Genomic DNA, 23,020 nt, shown 5'->3' with positions numbered 1-23,020 from the left:
ATTTTGGTCAGATTGTTTACAATATCATGTGTTTCATCAAGATTACGCAGTTTGCTGATGTGATTTATACACATAATTATTGACAGGGCAGGGGACCCTTCAGAGGCTAACAAGAACAGACTGAAATTGATCATTCATGAGAGAATTCAAAGAAATTCATACGTCATTGTTACAACATTACTAAACTATTGTGATGACTCTCACAGCGGGAGGAAGCAGGCAGGTAAAATGGGAAGGAAGGTTTATTTCAAAGTGATCAACCACTGTCTTTCAAGAGAAGGAATTGTTCCCTGGATGTCGATACTTGTACAAGATATATCTTGCATATTCATGGGGGTGGGGGGGGGGCTGGGAAGGCTCAGCATCCATAAAACAAAAGCCTTATTAGTTGAAAACTTAAATAGTAACCTGTCAGTTGGTAATCAATCTTTGCTCTAGTGGCAGAAAATTTTGCATAGATTATGTCAGGTGATGGCACCAGAATTTCCAGAGTGAGGGGTCGTGGGGGAGATATGGATGCAAGCAAAACAGTTTCTGAGGGAAACCTCTTGGAAGTGCAAAATGCACCTATGTCAAGTGCATTTCACAGGCAAAGTCACAGGACTTTACGGGGGGGGGGGGGTGGGGGATACTGGGGTAGGGCAAGCATATGATTGGGGCATGCAAAACCCATGTTCCCTCTTCTTGGTGCTGCCACTGGTGATGGAAGTGACTTAAATTGCCAGGATTTATATTGAATTATTTTCTAAACTATATTTGACAGTTGAAGAATTGGCAATATTACACTCTTATTGAACTTGGTACAGGCAGTTTGGAGTTACTTTTGTGAATAAATTTCAAAGGTTTTATGCCAAGAAGGGTAGTGCAAGCCACAACAAGAAAATAGTTAATGAACTTAATTACCTTGCTGATACAACAAATGGAGGTTATTGAGCATGGACACATACTCAACATATACTTTGATGGCAAAGTTTCAACATCTGAAGGGACGACCAACGTTTGTCAGAGGGAAACAGAACTACAACAGCAGACAAATGACTTAAATGAGAAGATTCAAGATGATATTGGGAAATGAATCAAACAAAATATAAATCAATGATTCCAGGACAGTAAATTTTGTTATATTATCAATGTGTATTGAATAATCACACTCTCAATTTGTGATACAGGCAGTATCATAATCTCATGCATAGCTTTAAACTAAGTAACATAAACGCTTCCAAGGTCTTACAAATCCATGAGAGCTTGAAAATACATAAAAGTTTATGAACAGGTATGATATCTAATGATGATTACTATGTTACAATTTATCAAAATATGAAATATAGTTATGGACACTGTTTCCATTTGCATCACTAAATGCTTCAAAATTAACCCTTCAGTAATGTTCTTCACACAGAGAGCAAAAAACAGAAAGATTACCAGGAGGGGTGAATTAAAGAGGGTTCTCAAACTCTGATCAAGGAGTGATACTATTGTTAACATCTGTTTCAAACAAATTTGCATAAACAACCAGAGATATCAATCATTATTCACAAATCACTTTTCCCAAAAAATTCCCATAATTCTATCCACTATTCCATTTTACCAATGAATATAACATTGAAACTTAACAGTTCTGATTGTTATAAAAAAGTTTCCCAAAGACAGAGAAACCCTTTGGTAGAATGTAACAATTGTTAGTGGTACGGAATTTGGTGACTTTAAATCCTACATGGTGGCTTTCCAGCACAGCATCCTTCATGGAAGGTTATCAAACCATATCGCCAGCAGACAGAATAGAAACAGATCTATTTCAGTGTTTAAATTGTGCTGTTTTTGCATTGATAAATCATATTTTAATTGAATATGAGACATCCATTTAGTCATTCTGTTTTTCTGAAACATAAACATAATCTAAGACGAAAATCACGTTTTAATCCTTTGCATGAAGGTTGGATCAAACCTAGATAACCCTTTAGCTCTTTTCATCTCCATGGATTTCTTGCAAATAGTCTCCCATACTTAAATCAGTTACAAGGGAGCAACATTTTTGGGCGTGGATTTTAAGCATCCACATCAAAGCTTAGTTTAACAATTAGATTCTTTATATTATTTAGGACTCTTTGCTTCCTACTATGAGGGCAATCAAAGGCACCTCCTCGGGTAGTCCTGAGAACTATTCTTTCTTCTTTTATTTTTAAATGGTTTTTGGGGTATACCTTCCAAATAAACTCAGTTTTGATTATAAGAAACAATGTAACACTTTGAGAGAAACTTATAAACAGAGTTATGTTTCCAAATAAAGTAAACAAAAAGAGCAGAATTTTGGATACTATATAGTTCATACATATTTCAAAAGAAAAGTAAATGAATGTAATGCATTGTGATGATGATAAGATCGCACATCACAAGCAATACTGTAAGGTAATAATTAACACTTAAAAAAATAAATTTGTAAAATTGCACTGCCTAACATTTCAACCAATCATATTAAAGTTGCCTTTAAATCTTGGATACAAGTAATCTGTATTGCCCCCAAAATAAAACATTCTAACTTTTCCCCCCCCCCCTTCCTTTTCTGAGAGACCTTTTCTTTTAACCTTGAATATTATTCCCAGACATCGGAGGTGGATTAAAATTAGTCTGGTAAATGTTGCTAATGCTCTTTTGAGTAACTGTTAAAATAAATATCAGAGTTCTGTCTTTTGGTGTATTCGAGGGCAATACTGAATTACATTTTTACCTCAGTTCTATAATTATGAAATCATCAGTATTAGCCCAAAATTTGAGCACATTTTAAAAATTGCTAGACGTATCTCAAAAGTATTTTCCTTGGGGCTATGATCCTTCAAATTAATACCAGCCGTTGAGAATTATTAAAATAGACCAATGTTTTGCGCCTCGGTGTGGATAACTAAGTTTTTAGAGTAGCGTAAAAGTGCCTGTGGAAAGTTCAGCATGGGAGACCATTATCAGACTTTCTAGCAATTTTTTTTGGGGGGGGGGGGGCAATACTGATGACCTTTAACTTAAAAGAAACACAATGAACTTATACCTAGAAAACAGAATATCTCTATAAAAGCTACCCTAACAATTGTAGTTCTTGACAGCATGGTGGATTAAAGATTGTAAGAGAAAAGACGGTTGTACGCCGAGTAGTTAACGTTACTCTAGCACCTACACCAGCTAGAAATGAAACCCTGAAACTGTCACCGATGTGCCTTCATGTTACGCTTCAGAGCAAATTGCAGTGAAATTACGAGACGTTTTTCATCTCTCCCTGAAAGAAACAAGATACTCTTGAACAGCTTGTACTGTCACAGTATAAGTGATTTGAAGGGGACATAAAAGTACAGCCAAATCTATCACCAACTTGGGAGCTGTCAACTGATTATTCATTATTCCTAAATAACAAAACTTAGAAACAAATTGTAATAACAACTTAATATATTTTGTGTTCTTTTCAAATAAGAACCATCTTCCTCAGAGATATGCTGTAGTCCTATAAGATAACATCTTGTAATTTCAATTTTCAAACTCTCTCCAAAATTTCCATGGGGGTAACTCAAAATATGGATTTCTCTTTTATATTCTATCCAAATAGATATTCGGATTACATTTTATTCCAGATGGAAAATTTCCTACTTGAACATTCTGTGAATGATACATCTGTATAAGAGAATTACCTTTTTTTTTTTTTTTTGGGGGGGGGGTTATTTTTTCTAGGTAAGTTCATTGTTTCCCTTTAACTGCCAAAGATTAATAGACAATTCCTGCAGCTACATAAAGAACATCACTTCCAAAATGTCAGCATTTTACTTGTCTCAAATGTTACAGCACCTGTCGACTGAGGTAAAGAAAAAAAATTACTCTATAAATTTGAAAGTACTGACATTGAAAGTAATTATTCCCCCACCCCCTGCACCCTCTCTCTCCCTCAAGCCACATCCCTCATTATAACTCTTCCATAAGCTAGCCATCCCCACACCCCCCCCCCCTAAATCAAATGCATACCTAGTAATACACTCCAACCACATCCTACTTTCTTATGTAACCAAGGTAGTTTCTACTAAGACAGACAAAAATCCTTAAATTTTCCACTTTTAACCACTGAAAGTTGTCATGCAGATATTGACAACAAGTACAGGTTCTGAACTTCCGATAGTATTGAAAAGAATTAACTTAGACATGAAAACTTGTTTGGAATCGCAACTATCAAACTTCATAACTGAATATTGACATGACTGGTAAATGTCACTGAAAGCAAAAGATATTTGCATTTTATATTACAATAGTTATCAACTCTTATGCCATCCGATTCGCCAGAAATGTTTTTGCCCCAAATTTGCAACAAGCTTAGTAATAGTGGTCATCCATAGCTTAACTTGTCACCCCAGTAGTGTCCTTCTCCAGTACCAAGCAAATCAACACACACAGACACACATAGTAGATTTCCAACTCATTGATGAAACCTGATTAACATTAAATGATAAAAACACAAATAAATAAAATAGAGATGAAAATTGCATGGCCAAGTAGGAATATTTTAAGTTACGCACGCACACACACACATGTATGCAGCAAGTTACTGCAACATGTCAATTTCTCTTAAATAATGTTGATAAACTTATTCGTCTTAAATTTTACTAAGTATTCTTAGATGTATCTTACACTGATTTTGGTTTCGAGCATAACACAAGCTTGGCAATTATTTCAAATTTACACTCTTAAAAATAAATTAGTTGTCAATTGAATAAAGGTATAGATTTTTGTGTACAATATCATTCATATTCAGTGCAATTCTCATACACAGCACACCTATGTACACACAGGTCAGGATCAAAAAGAGCAAACCTTCACTCGACAAGTGCCCATCGATAATCGACAAAATTACTGTGTTTTTTGGTAACACTCGTCGCTCTTGTCTTTCTTCCTCTCCCAATCTACAAGGAGGAACTCGTTAGCACATTAAAAGACGGTTTGTCCAACATATCACATTTCAAGGTTGATTATCAAAGAAATAAACATAATTTGCACACAGACCGAGAAATGCTTGCATTGAAATTTCAAATAATGTGAAAAATTAGATTAGGAATAGATGAATATAACGATAAAGATTACATCCTGAGCTTCCAAACAATTGTCTAGAGGGTCCTATCCACATCCCCCCAAACCTCTCCCTAGCTATCCCCCTCCCCTCCCACCCACCTTGCAAAAGGAGGAACAGGACACAATTTAGTCTTCTTCTAGCAATACTTGCCTCCAATCACAATATCACAGGTGAGTTGCTCCTTTCACAGAGAAATGAGAGAAATTTGCAAATCCACAAGGCACTGTAGTTTGAAGGTGTTATTCAAAATACAGAGTGCTGTCTCTTTTAAGCAAAAGCTTGGCAGTAACTGATTTGGACTAAATAATTAGCTCTACGTTTGGCCAAAGAACCAAAGTTGTGGTACTTATTCATGGACAGTAATAAGTTGGAAATAGAATAGTTCAATCCATTTTTCTAACACAATCCATACAAGAGAAATTTGCTTTTGTTCTTCCTGTATTTTGGGAATATAAATTGCGAGTTAAGGAAGAGCACACAGTTTGTGTATTGAAAAGTATCTACCGATCCGAGGGCATTGCATTTTAACTTGATGAAGTACTTTCCAAAATTATTATGGTAAAAAGTGAACAATACAATATAACAGTAACCTAGGAGAATGATATTTTCATTAAGAAAAGTCAATCACGATAGAGCCTAAGCACCGAAACCAAACAACTTGATCCAACTCTTAATCCCAAATCCCTCCCTTACATCAAGACCCATGAGTAAGATAAATTCTTCTAACTTAGGAGAAGCAAACCCAACCATCATATTTACTTTATGTTACAGATGATGAGCAACATCCTTAAACAAGTTCGCAATATCGGTTGAAAATCCTTTGCATTTTAGAGAAAATCATGACATTCATTTCTACTCATATAGAGTAAAGACTTGAGAAAGTCTAAATGTGACATCACAGAGCCCCACGGCTGTATGAGTTTTCTCAACATTATTTTCTTTGTTAACTACTTTTATATTTTCTTTTAACGAGCAGGATATTTGCACATTACTGTTGCACATTACTGTTGATGGTCAGGGTTTATTTCTCCTTGAAGACAAAAGTCGATCCGAGAGGAAACCCTCGGCTCAGGTAATTTTTTCCTTTCAATATTCCAATTGAAGAGATGCCATATATTCCTTTAGTATTTAATTGCTGACTGGATTGTTGCTGTGAGATGAAGTAAACAAAGCTTATTTGGCTCTTCCTGCATGCAAATGAAGTTGCTTAAAACTGTGACTAATACCCACCCAGAAATATCAAAACATATCATGTGTAACCTTTGAACTGCTTGACTGGTCCAAATTAAAACTTAAACTAGTAACATGGCCTAGCAACAAAATTAATTGATGTTTTACCTCATTTTCTGGTTGGCTAAACATAACATACAAGACAGTGGTAAATCATTTAGTAACACAAGTCCAGTTATTAATCTTTAAGTAAACCAATGTTAAGCTATTCTGTAGACCACTGTTCAGTTGAGAGTAAAAATTAGTACAGTTACAAAAGACTTTCTTTAACATTTTGACAAAAAACACACTAAAATACCCAATAATTCTTGAGGATATGTTAAAATAAAATGTCTATAGGGTACTTACAGATGGTGCAATAATATATGGTTACATATATGAATAATATATATATATATGTATGCATATAATATGTGCCTATTTGGTAGTTCGGTGTAAATAATACATTTAACATCATTTGTGGAAGTTCAAAACCCTAGGAAGAAGAAGCTAACATTGGACATAACAAACTGCTTGAGATTTACAAAACGTCCTGCCAATTAACAAACACGTTCAAGTGTCCAAAAACAACAAATATTCTTGTCAGTCCACTTGAAATAATATTTCTCTTAATTTGAAAACTCATACCATATCCAATTAATGTGAATATCCATACCAAACATGAGCTCGACCATTCATACCTTTTAGGCAAGACAAGCACCAGTATTCCTTTTTTTCATTTTTTTTTCTTTTCATATTTTTTTGCATGTGTGTCTGTACATTCACACACAACTTATTCAAACCTATCACAACAATTCCACTTTTCAACAATTTCATACTTCATGATACCATACTTTTGATAAACCATTAATAACAGTTTGCCAAACCATTTCCTTTCGATAATAAGTTTTAAGGCCTTTTTTTCACGATACATTCATGACAGATAGGCAACATTTCTGTTGTGATCTTCCCTTCACATAAGAAGCAAGTTGTTCTTACTATGTGATGTCCAATTTAACAAAAGTCATGCATATATACACTTGCCATGATGTTGACCTTAGTGAACATAATTTTTTTTTCATGTTTGCCTTTACATTACAATTTCCAGCCCAGGCTAACAAAATCTATGTCCCAATTGGTCTAACACATTTCTTTTCAATCAAGACTATGCCATTCATTTTCCACTTTGACTATAAACACTTTTTAAAACTAACAATTCAAACCTTAAACTATTGCAGAATCGTAGAAATGCTGTGTACAGGCTTCTCTGCAGCCACGGCGGTCGCTCGGTGTTACTCTTAGTAACAGCTTGGTGAGCCAGACGGGTCCGCAGCCACATCTCAAACTTGGTCCTTCTCCTCCTAGATAATGGCCAATCTCTTTCAATGTCCACCTCGGAGCTGGACCATCAAAGACGTCATGTTTCATACTGCATACGCGTCACACACATACAGTCTCACTCACACACTCCATTCAAACAAACATGCAGCTCGCTGCATTTTTTTTATCACACTGTTATCTTAACGACGCCTTGTAGATTTCCAGGGCTTGGCACGGCCCCCGTCCTGTTAGCTCTCTTGGCTGACCTGGAAGAGAACACATGATTATTGCACGTTTAGGGGGGCTTTCTATGGAATCCTCAAATTGATTAGGATGGCATGAACATGCTCTCTCTCATCGTGACAACAAGTTATCTTTGTGAGGAGGCTACTCTGAAAGCCGCATTTTGCGTTGAGTCAGCGACAGTCTCATGGCACAACACATGACAGTTTAAGAAAAGAGAAGGTTCTGGAAGATGCAATATGTAAATTAATATTACCAAACATGAACCAGGAGTGAGAAAAAAAGGACAAAAACTCCTTTGAAGTAGTTTTTTACATTAAACTTAAATTAACTCATATGTAACTTGCTATCTAAGAGTAGTCAAATGGTTGTAACCATGGAGATCTTGCAGTTAGATTTGATGGCTATCCCCTTATATGTGAACATTATATCACAGCTTGTTCAGAATGACAATCCAATCCAAACTGCAGTATTTGAAGTTCCTTCCCAACTTAGCAACAAGATTCAATATGGATACGAATATGCTAGTCTTGTAGTGTGGATAGAAAACTCGACCAGCAATTGTATTGAGAGTTCAATGGCGTGCGTGCATCTGTTATTGCAACAGTGTGACTCTGATATGACAGTACAAAATCGAAATTCTAACAAACAGATTCAATACGCCCAGATAAATTATTGTGACTTTTTCTGGGATGTGATGAAAACATTTTGATCAATCTTCCCTTGATGTCAGTGCACACTAGACATCACATGGAGATGTCAGTGCATTTTGCTTTTTGCACAAACCTACTACCACAATAATAACCAACAGTAAGAGACTAACAAGCACGGCCAAGTATATAACGATCTTTTGCATCTTTACCGAAAATCAATAAAAAAAGGTCGGTAAAACGATGCCGTTTAATCTCCAGGCAAACACAGGAACAATTTGGTCAGAAGGAAATTAAAACCCAGAGAACTGGTACAATGGTCAGAAACCGCAGCTATAAAATGAAATATGTACAACCTTGATTTTCAAGTAAACAGACACATAGCTTGCATGTTGCAAATTAGGTTTTACAAACAAGAATATTGTGAAAAACAATGCGCTGCTACAGAAAACTGAACATGCCATCCTTGAGTATGTCAAAAGGACAATGCTGTACTCTTTGGGGAAATATAAAGGAAAAGGTAGCCACAATGACCCTGCCAGATATAAAGACAAACCCCACATAACATCAAATGGATTTATATAAAGTTAACCAAGCATTTATCATTTAAGGTTACAATTTAGATAATGGACAATGTCCTTCACATTTCGGCCCATCTATATAATACAATACTAATGATAAATCAATATTTTACCTTGGTGAATCGATTGGACTGATAGCTTTCCTTGGTATCTGCTGTTGGTCTCTTTCTTTCACAAAGTTTTTACAGGAAGCCAATTTATTTTCGAGTGCCTGGAAATGAAGAGTTAGAAGAAAATGATCAACTTGAGGAGAGCTACAGTTTATGGCAAATTTAAAAGTAAACTAACTTGATATTTTGAAGAAAAATGCAAGACTAAATGCTATGATAAAAACTTATTGAAGTCGGGCAGAAACCTCCCCCCCCCCCCCACCCGATCCAGTCAATGCAGAATATGCCTTTTGAGACAAACATAAAACATCTCTCCTTATCTTAACCTTATCATCAATCATAAATTGGTTACAGTGAGTAAGTTCTTTCATTATATTCCTCTTCCTCCATAATTATTACCTGTTACTTGTTGCTACAGTAATATTTCTTAATAATATGATATTGCAAATAAGACCGGTGCACACAAACGAAGCAAGGAACCCATTCGATTGGGTAATACAATCAATGCGAGGATTAGGGTGGATTTGATGATTTAGAAGTGTGCGACAATATATGACAGTACACACACTCAATCATTCACGTACATGAAAACATCTATTCTACTCTTTCTATAGCCCACCAAAATTAAACCAGTCAGATTAAAATGAAGCATAATCTTTAAAAGATAACAATTGAATAAATTAACCAATTCATTCATTTTTGTGGGATAACCAAATGTTTGTATTGCATCATGCACTAAATAACTTGCTAATTAAGTATAGTCCACCAGGTGGAACCATAGACATGTCCTTATTAGATTGAGAGTCATCCAGATTATTACTTGAATGTTACACATCCGTTAGCCGAGGTCACAAGTCCATGCAGAAGTGCAGCTTTATAGTTAGCTATGGAAGAATAGAGTGGGGTTGGGGAGGGGGGTTGGGGGTGGTTGGGGAAGTAGAAGGATGTAGGAATCAGTGGGAACTGTAAACAACAACTTTGAAAACTTCTCTTTACATGGACCACCAACACCTATGTCCTTGCTACTTACTCCAACTTTCCGTAGAAGATCGCCGACAATATTGAGTGCTGATATTCGGGCCGATGGAGTCAAGGGCGTGTGTCCTAGTGGAACATCTCCTGTGACATCTGGCAGAGAGAAAATGGTGATGAACATAAATCAAGATAAAAGACGCTCTCAAATATATTTACCAAACTAGTTGCCAAAACCAGAATCTTTGTATCGAGGAACTCTTTTATGAATTAAGGTATGCAATAAACGTTGAAAAGTATATTATTTACCTCAAGACGAGAAAGAAGAATAAGAACAAAGTCAATTTAATGCAAATTCAAAATGTTTTCTCTAGTTGTGTTGACTTATATCGTTAGCTGTTGTACATATGTTTCGTGTGTTTGTAGTGATTTGTATTTGCATGTCCATTCAAGCCTTTGGCTGTGCCTTTTCATGATTCATTGGTGACTGTGAGTTATAATATTACTGTATAGTTATTAGTATTACGTTATTTTCTATTTTCATTCGGTAGCATAAAGCAGATTTCGAAAACGGGGAAAAAAAAGACGCTAAAGTAATTGTACACATCCATTCAATTGTTTCAGTGAACATGGATGGAACCTAAAATAAAAAATATTTTCTGGCTGTAGCAGGGTAAATCCAAAATATTGACTATCAGAACATCAATATTATGATATGTCATCTGAGATAGGTTTCAGCTTCAAGTTGGGTCTGACTATACAATCGATGCTCATTGATCTAATCTTATTTGCAAATAAATTTATCAAAATGCAGATATTGTAGTTGACATTTGCATTTTGAATTTCAGTTTGGAGGCAAAAATGGTTACTTTAGGATACATTGTTTAGTGAAAGACTGAGTGTTTTAGTCAACCAAATCTCTATTTTTATTACCACATACAGCCAACCAAAAAAAAAAAAGAAGTTTTACCACTACTCTTTGGCAGAATATTTTAACCTTCTACTTCCCTAAAATCATTTTCACATTTACCAAAGAGTGGCAGCAAAATGGACAAATTTTTACAAATATGAACAATGATTTTTCAATCTCTTGAGCACTATGAAAGGGGCGCTCTACGACACCATTTGACTAAATCACAGTCAAAATGCCCCGCTTGAGATTTTAACAGCAGAATACCTCTCTGAATTGTGTCAAAGTTGGAAAACACGTGTGCAGGCACCATGCATCAAATGCTCTTTTGTGTACAGAGCTTGTCAGCTGGTAAACAATTCAGATATGGATTTTCCATTGTCTTTGGTTAAGAAATAATAATCTGTTCATCAGTTATTTCCTCTTGTTCTTTATAACTATATGGCTGACATTATCTTTGATTGGTTTTAAGCTTGACAATGACACTGGCACAGTGGGGGTATTTAATCAAGGAGGGGCTAGAAATGAGATATACTGTAGCTATCACACTAAACCAAGGACTACACTGAACGAAGGTTACAATGCTGTTTAAAGAGGTTTGATATGAGCTTTATGGAGAGATGACTTCATGAACCAAAACCAGTTTGTTTTGATGTGATGGTACAATTTCACAGTCAAACTAACAAATCAGGACCATAGTTCCAAAGCAAAGATTTACTTAGGAAAGAAGTTTATGTCTATAACATTTCCAACGATAAGTCATTTGCTAAATTGGTTGCATTGTTTCTACGAGACTATAGGTGACACTTCATTTTTGACACCTAATGACAATACAATTGTCTTTTAATTAATAACATACAAAACTACAAAAACTGTTTACACCAAAATGATAAACAGATGTTTCTCACTTCATGAAGTTCATATTGCAGATATAATCATGTCACTAAAGCACTACACTAAGACCAAAATAGAAGAAAAAATCATTAAATTCTATTTGCTTTTTTTTAAATGTTTTTAACTAAATATGCCGCTTTAACGGATAAACAGTCTCCGAGTATGAAATTGCGAATAGGACTTTGCACGGTACTTGGTGTCAATGACTCTCAAGTAACGAAAATGCAAACAGACACATAAATCAATAACTTACAGACTTTCTGTTTTGATAGCAAACAAAATTTCTGATTATTGAGCATTTTTTTTTAGAGTTACAGATCTATGACTCACAATCAAAATGGTAACAGAGAACTGTTAAAGATAAAACATGCTATGAGGAAAAGTTGTTAGTATTATCAAGTTCTTATTGTCTTACAAATTTGTAAAACATTTTGAAAAAAATATATTCAAAATTCTTGCTACAAAATAAATCTTGGATGCAACAAACCTGAGCATACTGGATGTTCAATTTGCATTTTCAACTCTTAAACAAGAGTTACAACCAATTTAGCCTACAAATTTAATTAACAAACATCATCTTTCTCCACATATCTTAGGACTTATCGTTATCGCTAAGGTTTGTTCCACCGAAAGGTGAAGGTTTGTGTTAGTACTGCAAAAAAATGGGCAGAAGAAAGCATCAAAATAAATGATAAAATATTTGAGGTCTGCTCAGATAACCACTAGGGGTTCAAATTACCTAGTTAATGTGCTTCCACACATATTTAACCCCTAAATAAACACCAAATTTGGGTGAACATCACATCTAGATATGACTCCAGCCTAAATATGTTTGGTATACACTGATTTAGTACCAAGCCTATCCTTGTTGACTTTCTCCTCATTTTTCATGTTTAAATGTTTGAATTCTAAACAAATTTTATTTCATGAAAATTTCATGTTTAAAGTTTAATATTACATTGTTCCACAACACCAGCCTTAATATCTTGCTGAGCATGCAAAAGTAAGCCTTGACTCGTCCAGAGCAGTAACGGCAGTGTCTACTTCAAGTTGTGTAGAAGGTAAGAGATTTTACAACTAACAAACAGCTCTGCTTTCACTTTGTAAAACCAAGAGGATATCTAACGCTGTCAGTAGTTTGGGTAACATATCAGTGTAGGGATGTGCTCAGGAATATTTGAGTGCCGGGCAGATTGCGCGGTAGTGTGATCAACACCCTGGGGAATTTTGCACATGAAGTATGCTTAGGTGGTGCTATTTTTCCTATTCTGTGCCATGTATTCTCCCAGATTTTGGTTATGGTAAGATTTGTTAAATTATCATCAAAAAAGTGCCGGGCAGAAATGTTTAAAATACTGTTTGTGCTGGGCCGCATTCAGAACTGCTGGGCGCAGCCGCCCGGTGCCGCCCAGTGTGAGCAAATCCCTGTCAGTGCAATGCTTATTGTAAATCGCTTACCTCTGTTCGGTGTTAAGACCAGTTTCTTCTCCTCGAGCACCTTGTTATCAATTACTCCATCTACATCTTTGTCTGGAAGAAGAACATCAGTGTCCTTCACGGCTAGCTCTTGCCTCATGTCTACGAGTAGTAAATATAAAAATGCATAAAAATACACAAAACATGAATGGGAAAGCAATAAAACAATTAAATTCCTGTGACACTAATATCAAATACTAAGATCGTTTTTTTAGGACACCTTTAGACCACTGATTTCTGTGTGACAGAGCTTGATAGAGTTGCAAAGGTCATATGGAAGGAGTAACTAGAACCATCAACTCAATATGAATCCAAACAAAATCTGAATTGAATCAATCCTGGGCACAACCACAACTTGTGAACTGGGACGGGAACGAAGGGCTATTATATCGTTATACATTTATGTATTATACACTATCTTTTTTTTTTAATATTCTGTCTGCCAGTGGAACTTAAGCTCCCCCCCCCCACCAAAAGTACACATGGTTGCGCCCCTGGCATCAATCTTGAACGTTTGATGCAGTTGATGTTGTTAATGTATATATAAACATAATTATTGTTACAGTAAGTAACTATAAGAATATGCAATTTCAGATCGTTAGCCGTTTGCATGTTCTGTATATACAGGACTTGATGTAAATGCATACAGTGATACACCATCTGATGCAATCAACATGCTTAAAACTATACTGTAGGATTAATTACAGTATGTCATTGTTTTGTAAGTATATTTTACCACAATCTCCTATATTTCAAGCATTGTACAGCATTGTATATTTTCACATCTTGGTAGTAATTTTTTGGCCCTTTTGGCATTCCAAACTTTTCAGACATGGATTTTTCTGTTTTAACATTGATTGACTGAGCTAGCATAGTATAAGAGTTCAGCACTATAACACTTTATTAACTGCATGTCACTCCAAGCTGACAGTGTGTGCATTTACTGTATTATTATATAAGGACCACTTGCACATTTCATCATCACCCTAGGCAACAATTGACAATCATTCAAATTATCCTACAACTTGATAATTCGATCATCAAAATTAATCCAGAAAGATAGGGATGTAAACAAGCACTGCTGTCCAATCTACTCACCCCTGGCTTCGTCTTTCAGTCTTTGTACGGTGACTGCTAAACTCTCTTTCTCATCGAGTTCATTTTCTAAGAAGGCATTTCGCTCTATCGCCTGGTAAAGAAGACAAAAGAATCCAGAAACCTTTAGTGACATGGGGATTTTTTTTTATACGATATGTAAGCAACCATTAACTTCTAAAATGCCCTGCTTAAGTTTATGTCACATGCATTCCCAAAAACCAGGAGTATGCCTATTAAAGTTTTTATTACTACCTTGCCTGCAAAACTATTCAAAAAATAAAAAAAATTAAATTAAAAAGGAGGCCTGACATTTATTTATCTAGTTTTTTTCCTTCTTTTCAAACACAGGGGAACGGGGTTGGGAGAAAAGGGGAGGCAAAGAATGAGTCCCCAAAATTTTATTCAAAGACTAAAATACAACCTTGAGCTAAATATTACAAACATAAACCAGATGCTTTAGAGACTAAAAGACTCATGATACAAGATGATCTTCCTTGAAGTGACTATAAAACAAATAAACTCCATCTGTCCAGGGCTCACAAGCATTCATTTCCTTGAAGCAAACAGAGCATACTGTATAAACAAGGATAGGTCACTCAATGAAACACAAATTATTCATTTTTTTTTTAAAAGGAAGTTTTTTAATAGTACTTACAGTATACACAGTACTGTATTTCATGACTATACAGCCTGACTTTTTCCCAGTGTGTTAAAGCGCTTTGAAAGGAAAATATTTTTCCAAACCCAGGTAACTATTTTTTAAACTCATGCCTGGCACGGTATCAAAGTGTTTTGAAACGGAAATGATCAGTAATATAAACTAGTGCATCCTTTCACTTCATTCTGCATGGAAACAAAGTCCTTAAAATACAACTGTTATGATTTTTTTCTCTCTCACTTTTGACTTTCATTCTTTTAAAAATGATTGCTTTCCAGTTAAATTGAGCGAGAAATGGGAAAGTACGCCGTGTTGTCAATGAATATACTGCATGGTGTACAGAGATAACTGTGAAGTTGAACTTACCAAGTTCAGCCTGTGTTCAAAGTCCTCCAGTGAGACTACTGTAGTTCTGTAAAAAAAAAAACAAGAAGATAAATGAACAAACAGGTGTGTACATCTCTTGGTATCATAGAAAAAGTGCTACTCCTTGTGATGAGTATTAATTGACCCAATGTTGGATATAACTGTGATCATTCGGGTTCTAAACAAGGGACCTGCAAAATTATACAGTAGACCCATGATCTACAAGAGCTCCATGAGGACTGGGCCACGATCTACCGGACCCCTACCCTCAGAATCGATGCTCAGAATAAACGAAATCTAGCTTGGATTACAGAGCTGGTCATAAATAGATTATAACTTAATCCATTTCTGTCGACAAGCTCCAAGAGCCACCTACTATTAGGTTAGGTCCGATAGTTTGTCTAAGTCATTCTAAACAATGAAAGTATGAATGAGTCTACTGTATACATGTCTATGTCTACTGTCTACAATTAATGTAAGTAATGAACATGTATAGTTTCTTTATACATTTTGTTAGTATTTGGTCTTTTTTTTTATTTTTAGGACGCTTCAAAGGTCTGAGAAATTATCAAACTGAATTATTATCAGTGACAGAATTTTGTAATTTTTAGTATTAATGAAAACAAAATGGTTGAAACACAACAACGCAAGGCCAATAGGTCAGCAGCTTAATTGATTAGTTTTAGTGAGGTCGATTATAACTTTATTACTAAATAATACCGACATAGATATATATCAGAACCAAAGAGGTCAAAGGGTAGGTACTACAGTAACACACTTGTCTGAATGACCCTTAAAGTGTACACTGCACATGATGCATAGTCCTTGATATCTCATTTATCAATACCGACTGTATTACTATGTACAGTATATATGTATACATACTACAGTATATATAACACTCATACTTTCCATAAAGCAAGCACTGTATTTGAAAGCAATTGCCACGTATAATACATCCGAGACATACAATATCTGATGGGTATTCCTAAGTCCAAATTCCAAGTGTGTGATATCTGTCATGAATAGGTTTCAAACTTCTATAACACAAAATGTCCTCAAACTTAACATACATAATGCTCATCAGTTACTGCATACTGTGTTAACAATGTAGTTAATACATATGGCATTAACTGATAACATATTCTACAGAACCATATCAACACATCACTATACAAATTTATAGTAAAGGGCCAACAATACTGACAGATCGTGTTCAACTCCCATGCACAGTAATATAGTTAGTACTGACAATTTGAGCCACATGGCTTATATGTGTTATACAACTGACTGCAATAGAAATTACTACCGTACCTTCAGTACATCGGTAGGACGTAACATTTCTTAAATCATTTAGTTTGTTATACAGGTATATCATTACTAAACAATGTGTAGTTTGTACACACACAATGAAAGCAAATATGCTACACATTCACTTGTTTTATTCGCTGCAGTAAATTAGTGGAAAATTGTTAAATACAAACTGTACAAAAACACTACAAATGTACTTTGTGACTCCTTGTCCGAAATGGTGCACTTAGCTGGCAGTCATCATGATGAATTGATAACAATTTCAATTAGTGTATTTTCAGATGGCAACTACTGTAGGCTAGATCTATTGTAGGTTTTACCTGCTTCCAAACCAGTCATGTAGGTAAACACTTAACATTGGTACAGTTATGTGTATATAGATTGTTACAATGTTACAAATCGTACTGTAACAGTCTGTACATCAGTTTTGGCAACGATGCACAGAAACAACACGACACAACAACAAAAATGTTTTCAATGTGATCGCAAGGAGATGTGATACACTGCAAACACAACCAATTATGTAAAGGAGTCAAAAATAATCCTGCATAGAGCTGTAACAAAGCATATATTAAACAGTACGTACTCTCTTTACTGTTCGTTCAATAATGTGACAGGGCATGAAAATTATCAGTGATGGTCTGAGACATGTGAAGGTTACTCTTTAGTGTTAACTGTTCTTCTACAATGCATTGATTATAATAGATCTGCTCATGGGATCATTAAAAGACACACACACACCTCAATGTACTTAAACAAAACAAAAGGGGAAAAAAAGGCCATTAAGAATGCCTCAGAGGCGATTTATCTTGGGTGTTTGGTTTATCTAGAAGGGACATAATACAGTAAATTGGTCACTGATAAATTTCTTGCGCACCCCTGAAAGAAATGAACACTGGCATATATTAAACAGTACGTACTCTCTTTAATGTTCGTTCAATAATGTGACAGGGCATGAACATTATCAGTGATGGTCTGAGACATGTGAAGGTCACTCTTTAGTGGTTACTGTTCTTCTACAATGCATTGATTATAATAGATGTGCTCATGGGATCATTAAAAGACACACACACACCTCAATGTACAAACAAAACAAAAGGGGGGAAAAAGGCCATTAAGAATGCCTCAGAGGGGATTTAACTTCCAGGGTGTTTGGTTTATCTAGAAGGGCGTAAAAAATACTCAGTCCCGGTCACTTGAATACATTTAGAGTTTAAATAGGAATTTATTGATTTAGTATTGATTTATTGGAAAAGTGGTCTTAGCAGAAAATAAATGACAAAAGGTTTCCTTTTGCCCAATGACACTCTACAGTGTGGCAGTTACATGGCATTTATCCTTGTGTGATCCTAAATTACTTGCACACCGTTTAGAGAGCAGTTTAGGGAACAGTAGGGTGCCAATAACAGCTACATACAGTACAGTATCAAAGGCAGTCAAAGACAATGAACTCAATGATAAAAAAGGCAATTAAGAATGACGATCAGGTACTGTGTACATCATTTGTGATCAGTTTAAGGTGGGAAGGAGGTGGGAGGGATATGGGATAGGAGGTTGGGCACAAGAACTTGGGCACAGGACATAATAAATTGGTCACTGATAAATTTGCCCACCCCTGAAAGAAATGCTGCTTTCTTCTCATACAGCAAACTGTTAAATCATATATACTTCAGCTTTGCTCCTATTGCATTATTGTCACCAAGCATTAAATTCTCAAAATACATAAAATGGGTGAGGACGGGGGGGGGGGGGGGGGGGGGGGAGGGGAGAGAGGAGGGTACAAAAGGTGCCCAAAAAGGATCCTAACCTCAGGCCCTACAAACGACCTTAATGCATGATCATCAAATTGTCATCTTATTTTCTCAATTGAAATCTGGTATCACATCAAAATGGAGAGAGGGTGGGGGGGGGGGTGGTGGTTGCAGGAAGGATTCCTCTGATTTTGGAAAGGAGATCAATCCATTTCTTAACCCCACTGATGTTAAACCAGGTATCGTTAAAGGGAGAACCAACAGGGTCTCATCAATCTGGACTAACCTTTTTGCTCTCTCTAGGTCATCGTTAGTCTGTTCCAGTTCTCTAATATATTTGTCTAATTCTTCTTTGATAGCTTTAATTTGGGCAAGTTCATCTTCTAATTCATTAATCTGTCTGAGATACTGGTTCTGTGACTGTTCAAGGCTTTCCTGAAACAAGAAAAGAAAAGGGAAGGAAAGGAAAGGGAAATTAAAAGATTAAGTACCAGGTCAGCATCAAAATATGCATCTATTCAGCTGGAACAGACTGTAATCCCCCTTTCAATTTCGTTTCTTGACCGATACCGAAGTTCTGGCAAAAGTCAAAATTGTTTTTAAATAAAAGTCTGTGTATACAGATCAAAGGAGGAACTACAATTGAAACTAAAGTAATTGGATTTATTATATGATTCAATACTGTATAGCAGTATATAGTACTGTGTTGATTACAGTTGCAATGCACAGTAAGCATGGATTCAACCCAGTCCACAAAGATACAGCACACACATACACATGTACACACAAACAAAGAGCTACTGTATACTTGCAGGTGTATATATAGCATTATCTGTCTTTAAGTGCTGACTTTGAGTTAAGGATACGGTTGTATGGCAAAGATTTTCATTGCAGAAGATTTCTTCCATCAGGCTATAATTGAATGTAATGTAAAATATTACACAATATACGTAGAGCTCTACTGTAACAGTAATGACTACTGATACGGTAAGACCTTTGCACTACTCATTTCACCAAACAGTCTTGCAGACCGTGTTCTATCTGGTCGCTTGATTTTGCAGAACTTTACTCATTTCGAATTGTGCCGTTCTTTTGTGAAAGTTTCAATACCTTGAATGACCCTCCTAAACAAGGACTCTTAAAAAGAACATTTGTGGATACAACAGTACCATTACACAGGGGAAAAGTAAGTCTTGACCCTTTCTGCCACACTAAGCCAAAATATTCTATTGAAACTACACAATTAGAATATAAAGATCCTCTGTGCAAAGAATTTTCTTCTTTGACATCTGTTTGTTAAATTTCTAATATTGACTTTGGTGCAGTGTAAAACTTACAGAAGGAACTGAGATGCTTGTATCCTTCACACAAATTTTCTGATTTGGTACCATATCCTAAAATTGCCACGTAGAATACACCTGACTTATCATTTTGAACTTTATAAACCAGATCCATGAAAGAAATTATGGTACAGTAGTTTAATGACAGTATGATATGGTACCCATGATACTTTCCTTTCTTAGGGGAGGAGGTAACTGGTGCAATTGGAAAGAGAGCTTAAAAATCACACGAGTAACGTTCTGAGTATGATGAATTAATATCCTGAATGTTTATCCAAACAAAACTGAGATGCTTTTTCAATAGGTTGAATAAATTGGCATTAAATGAGCATATTTACCTTTTCAGGAGCATATAAACATATTATCCAATATCGCTTGTACACTGGCACTATTATCAGAGTCATATAGTGGAGGGTTGAAGCAAGGTTCCCTTCCCACAACCCCCTCCTGATGTTTTTGTGTAATAGTATCTCATAGCTTCGTTAAATCATCAAGGCAAATGATTCAGAGTCGGATCAAAGGACTAACCTTTAACGTCTCACATTCTAATTGTAACCTCTGGTTAGCTGCATGGAAGTCTTTGGCTTTTTTCTCTGCTTGCTCCAATTGTGTTTCTAATTCTTGTTCTAATTCTTGACTGCTTATTTGAAATTCTTCCAGCTCCTCCTTTGTCTCATCCAACCTGTCAACAGATATTCAGACAAAAGATTAAGTTATAAAGTGCATGACAGTGATATCATATATCAAACTAAAATAATTCTCGAACCTACTTGTTTACTGGATAAATGTCTACGCATGGTTCAACAAGATTCAACTCAGAAATGACAAAGTTTAATGAGCTTTAAATGATCAATCAATTCAAACTTAGAAATGTAAATTAGTAGTAGTATATTTCTGTGCAAGAATCTTAGAAGTCTATAGAAACACGTTATTTCTTGCATAAATTTACAGAATGCTTAATTGCTCTTAAAGTGATTCTATAAATTAATTCCTTCGATTTCCATGATCCCAGAAAATCAGTGATTTTAATTCGGCAGTGGATATATAGCCGTGAGACGGTTCCTGATTCCAGTTTACTATTTAGCCGTCACTTCCGTGTGACATGCGCAGTTATCAATCTTGCAATTAGCCGCCATTTTGAATGTTGTCTTTGAATGAGTGAAGTTGTGATGCGACTGTGATCCATTTTTAAGCATGCCTCTAGCTGTAGGTGATAGTTTTGACTTGTTTTCTGAAATATTTGAGACGACTAATAAAGACAAATAAAGCAGACTGATGCGAGAAAATGTGTGGATTATAGTGTCCATCTCAACTATTAAACGGGCAATGAAAATAACAAAATAAACCGCACATATCGGAAAACAAACATGCTTCATCAAACATCACAGATGAAATATTTCAAAAATCCTGCCGTTTGCCAATGCAATGAAAACCGCCAGAAAATTTGCAGGACGACAAAATAACTCGGGGGCCCGGATCGTCCGCTGGCACCGCAGGAAAATCACAAGTCCGCAAGATTGATAACGACGCATCTCAGGCGGAAGTGACGGCTAAATAGTAAACTGGAATCGGGAACCGTCTGACGGCTATATATCCACTGCGTTTTAATTACCGTATGTTAATTAAAACAGGTGCTTCCAACATTTGCCACACAGTAATTTGTAAAAGAAAAGTCAAGAATGCTCCGCAAGTTCTATAGCCAAAGGGAACATATTAATGTAATAGTAAAGAGTATCTAGCCATTTATTTGGTGGATAAGTAAAGCTGACTTAGCAGTTATTACTTTGCTAAGTCTGGTCAATGAACATTGACTGCTTTCATTTAAGAAAGCAGGCAATGTTGCTCGGTCAAAGACATATACTTTACACAGAATTTATTTTGTAAAGATAGGCTAGCCAAGCCTGTTCTGAGAAAAAACGTGTATTATGTTGTAACTTGTAGGCCTACTATTACTGTTATGTGCCAAACTGAGCTAGATTATTTGGTACAGATTCTTATGTTATTACTAGTGCCGAAAGTTGTTCACCAAGTTTGGGGTCACCTCTTACAAATGCCTAACACAGGCCATGGGGGCAAAGACTAGAGTAAGACAGTATAGCCTTAGTCTTACATTCTACTCTAGTATTAATTAGTATGAAGAACTTTCTGAAGTAACAGTAACATGGTTGCTCGAAACATTACAAATAAATTAGCCTACAAGAGCCATGGCTTGCCTAGACTAGTTACTAATAGCGGACATAACTACACGTTATAACAGAACTAAGCATCGACGTATAGGGCTATGGCATAAGTTCCTGTAACTTAAATTGGTATAGGTCTGGCACTAGGCTAGGCCTAAATACTGTACCTTACGTCCGCACACACCACAGTATGTTGATATAGGCCTAACCAGTACACAACAACTACAACCGGCTACACTACAGTAACCTACAGTAACGTTTACACTATTTGAATAAGGAATGAAGAATAGAAACTTGTAAGTACAACTGTTCTCACGTTTGTTTCAGTTGTTGTGCTTTGTTTCTCCAAAATTTGATCTCATCTTCTGGAGAAGAAAACTTTGGCACTTCGTCGTCCATTTAGAAACGGGAAATAGTAAGACAAGATGAAATAAAATAAGCCGTAGGCCGGCTGGTTGCCTTCAAACATGAACACCCAAATGTACCTGAAACGTCACTGCTGAGGTGATTGGGTACTTAGCCAAGTGACCATTCTGAAATACTGCCACCGTTCCGGCTGTTGTGATAAGTAAAGTTTTCATGTGTGTTGTTGAGTCATTATATCACAAGTTCGACCGATCAAAAAGTTGGAAGGCAGCCCAATGGTGTTGGCACTGGGTCGACTTGAACGGGTATTAATCTCCCTGGACCTGTTTTTCTCCAGAAAGAGAACCTTAAGTTCCTAACGCCTTTGGCAGTGACTATCACAGTTTCCTCAAATTGACTACTCTGGTACTTCAGTGAAAGATTAACTGTCTGCATGTATTGTTTTTACAACACAATGTTCATTCTGTAATCGGGTCATACACCAGCCACTCCC

The 23,020-nt window shown here is 36.0% G+C and overlaps 1 protein-coding gene across 1 annotated transcript; it reads right to left on the bottom strand.

Moving 5' to 3' along the window:
* Nucleotides 1-1,114: 1,114 nt before the first annotated feature.
* On the bottom strand, nucleotides 1,115-22,666 carry LOC139959841 (nuclear distribution protein nudE-like 1). The gene is made up of 9 exons (XM_071957721.1): nucleotides 22,478-22,666; nucleotides 20,510-20,663; nucleotides 18,928-19,076; nucleotides 15,580-15,625; nucleotides 14,556-14,646; nucleotides 13,440-13,559; nucleotides 10,236-10,333; nucleotides 9,209-9,306; nucleotides 1,115-7,887 (listed from the first exon to the last, which is right to left on the bottom strand). Exons 1-9 carry the CDS (start codon nucleotides 22,558-22,560, stop codon nucleotides 7,809-7,811), a joined length of 918 nt encoding a protein of 305 aa, XP_071813822.1. The 5' UTR covers nucleotides 22,561-22,666; the 3' UTR covers nucleotides 1,115-7,808.
* Nucleotides 22,667-23,020: the final 354 nt, after the last annotated feature.

The sequence above is a fragment of the Apostichopus japonicus genome, chromosome 19, assembly GCF_037975245.1.
Source record: "Apostichopus japonicus isolate 1M-3 chromosome 19, ASM3797524v1, whole genome shotgun sequence".
Classification (NCBI taxonomy): domain Eukaryota; kingdom Metazoa; phylum Echinodermata; class Holothuroidea; order Aspidochirotida; family Stichopodidae; genus Apostichopus; species Apostichopus japonicus.
Note: the sequence above shows the minus strand (reverse complement) of the source record. Positions and strands in the feature narration are given on the sequence as shown.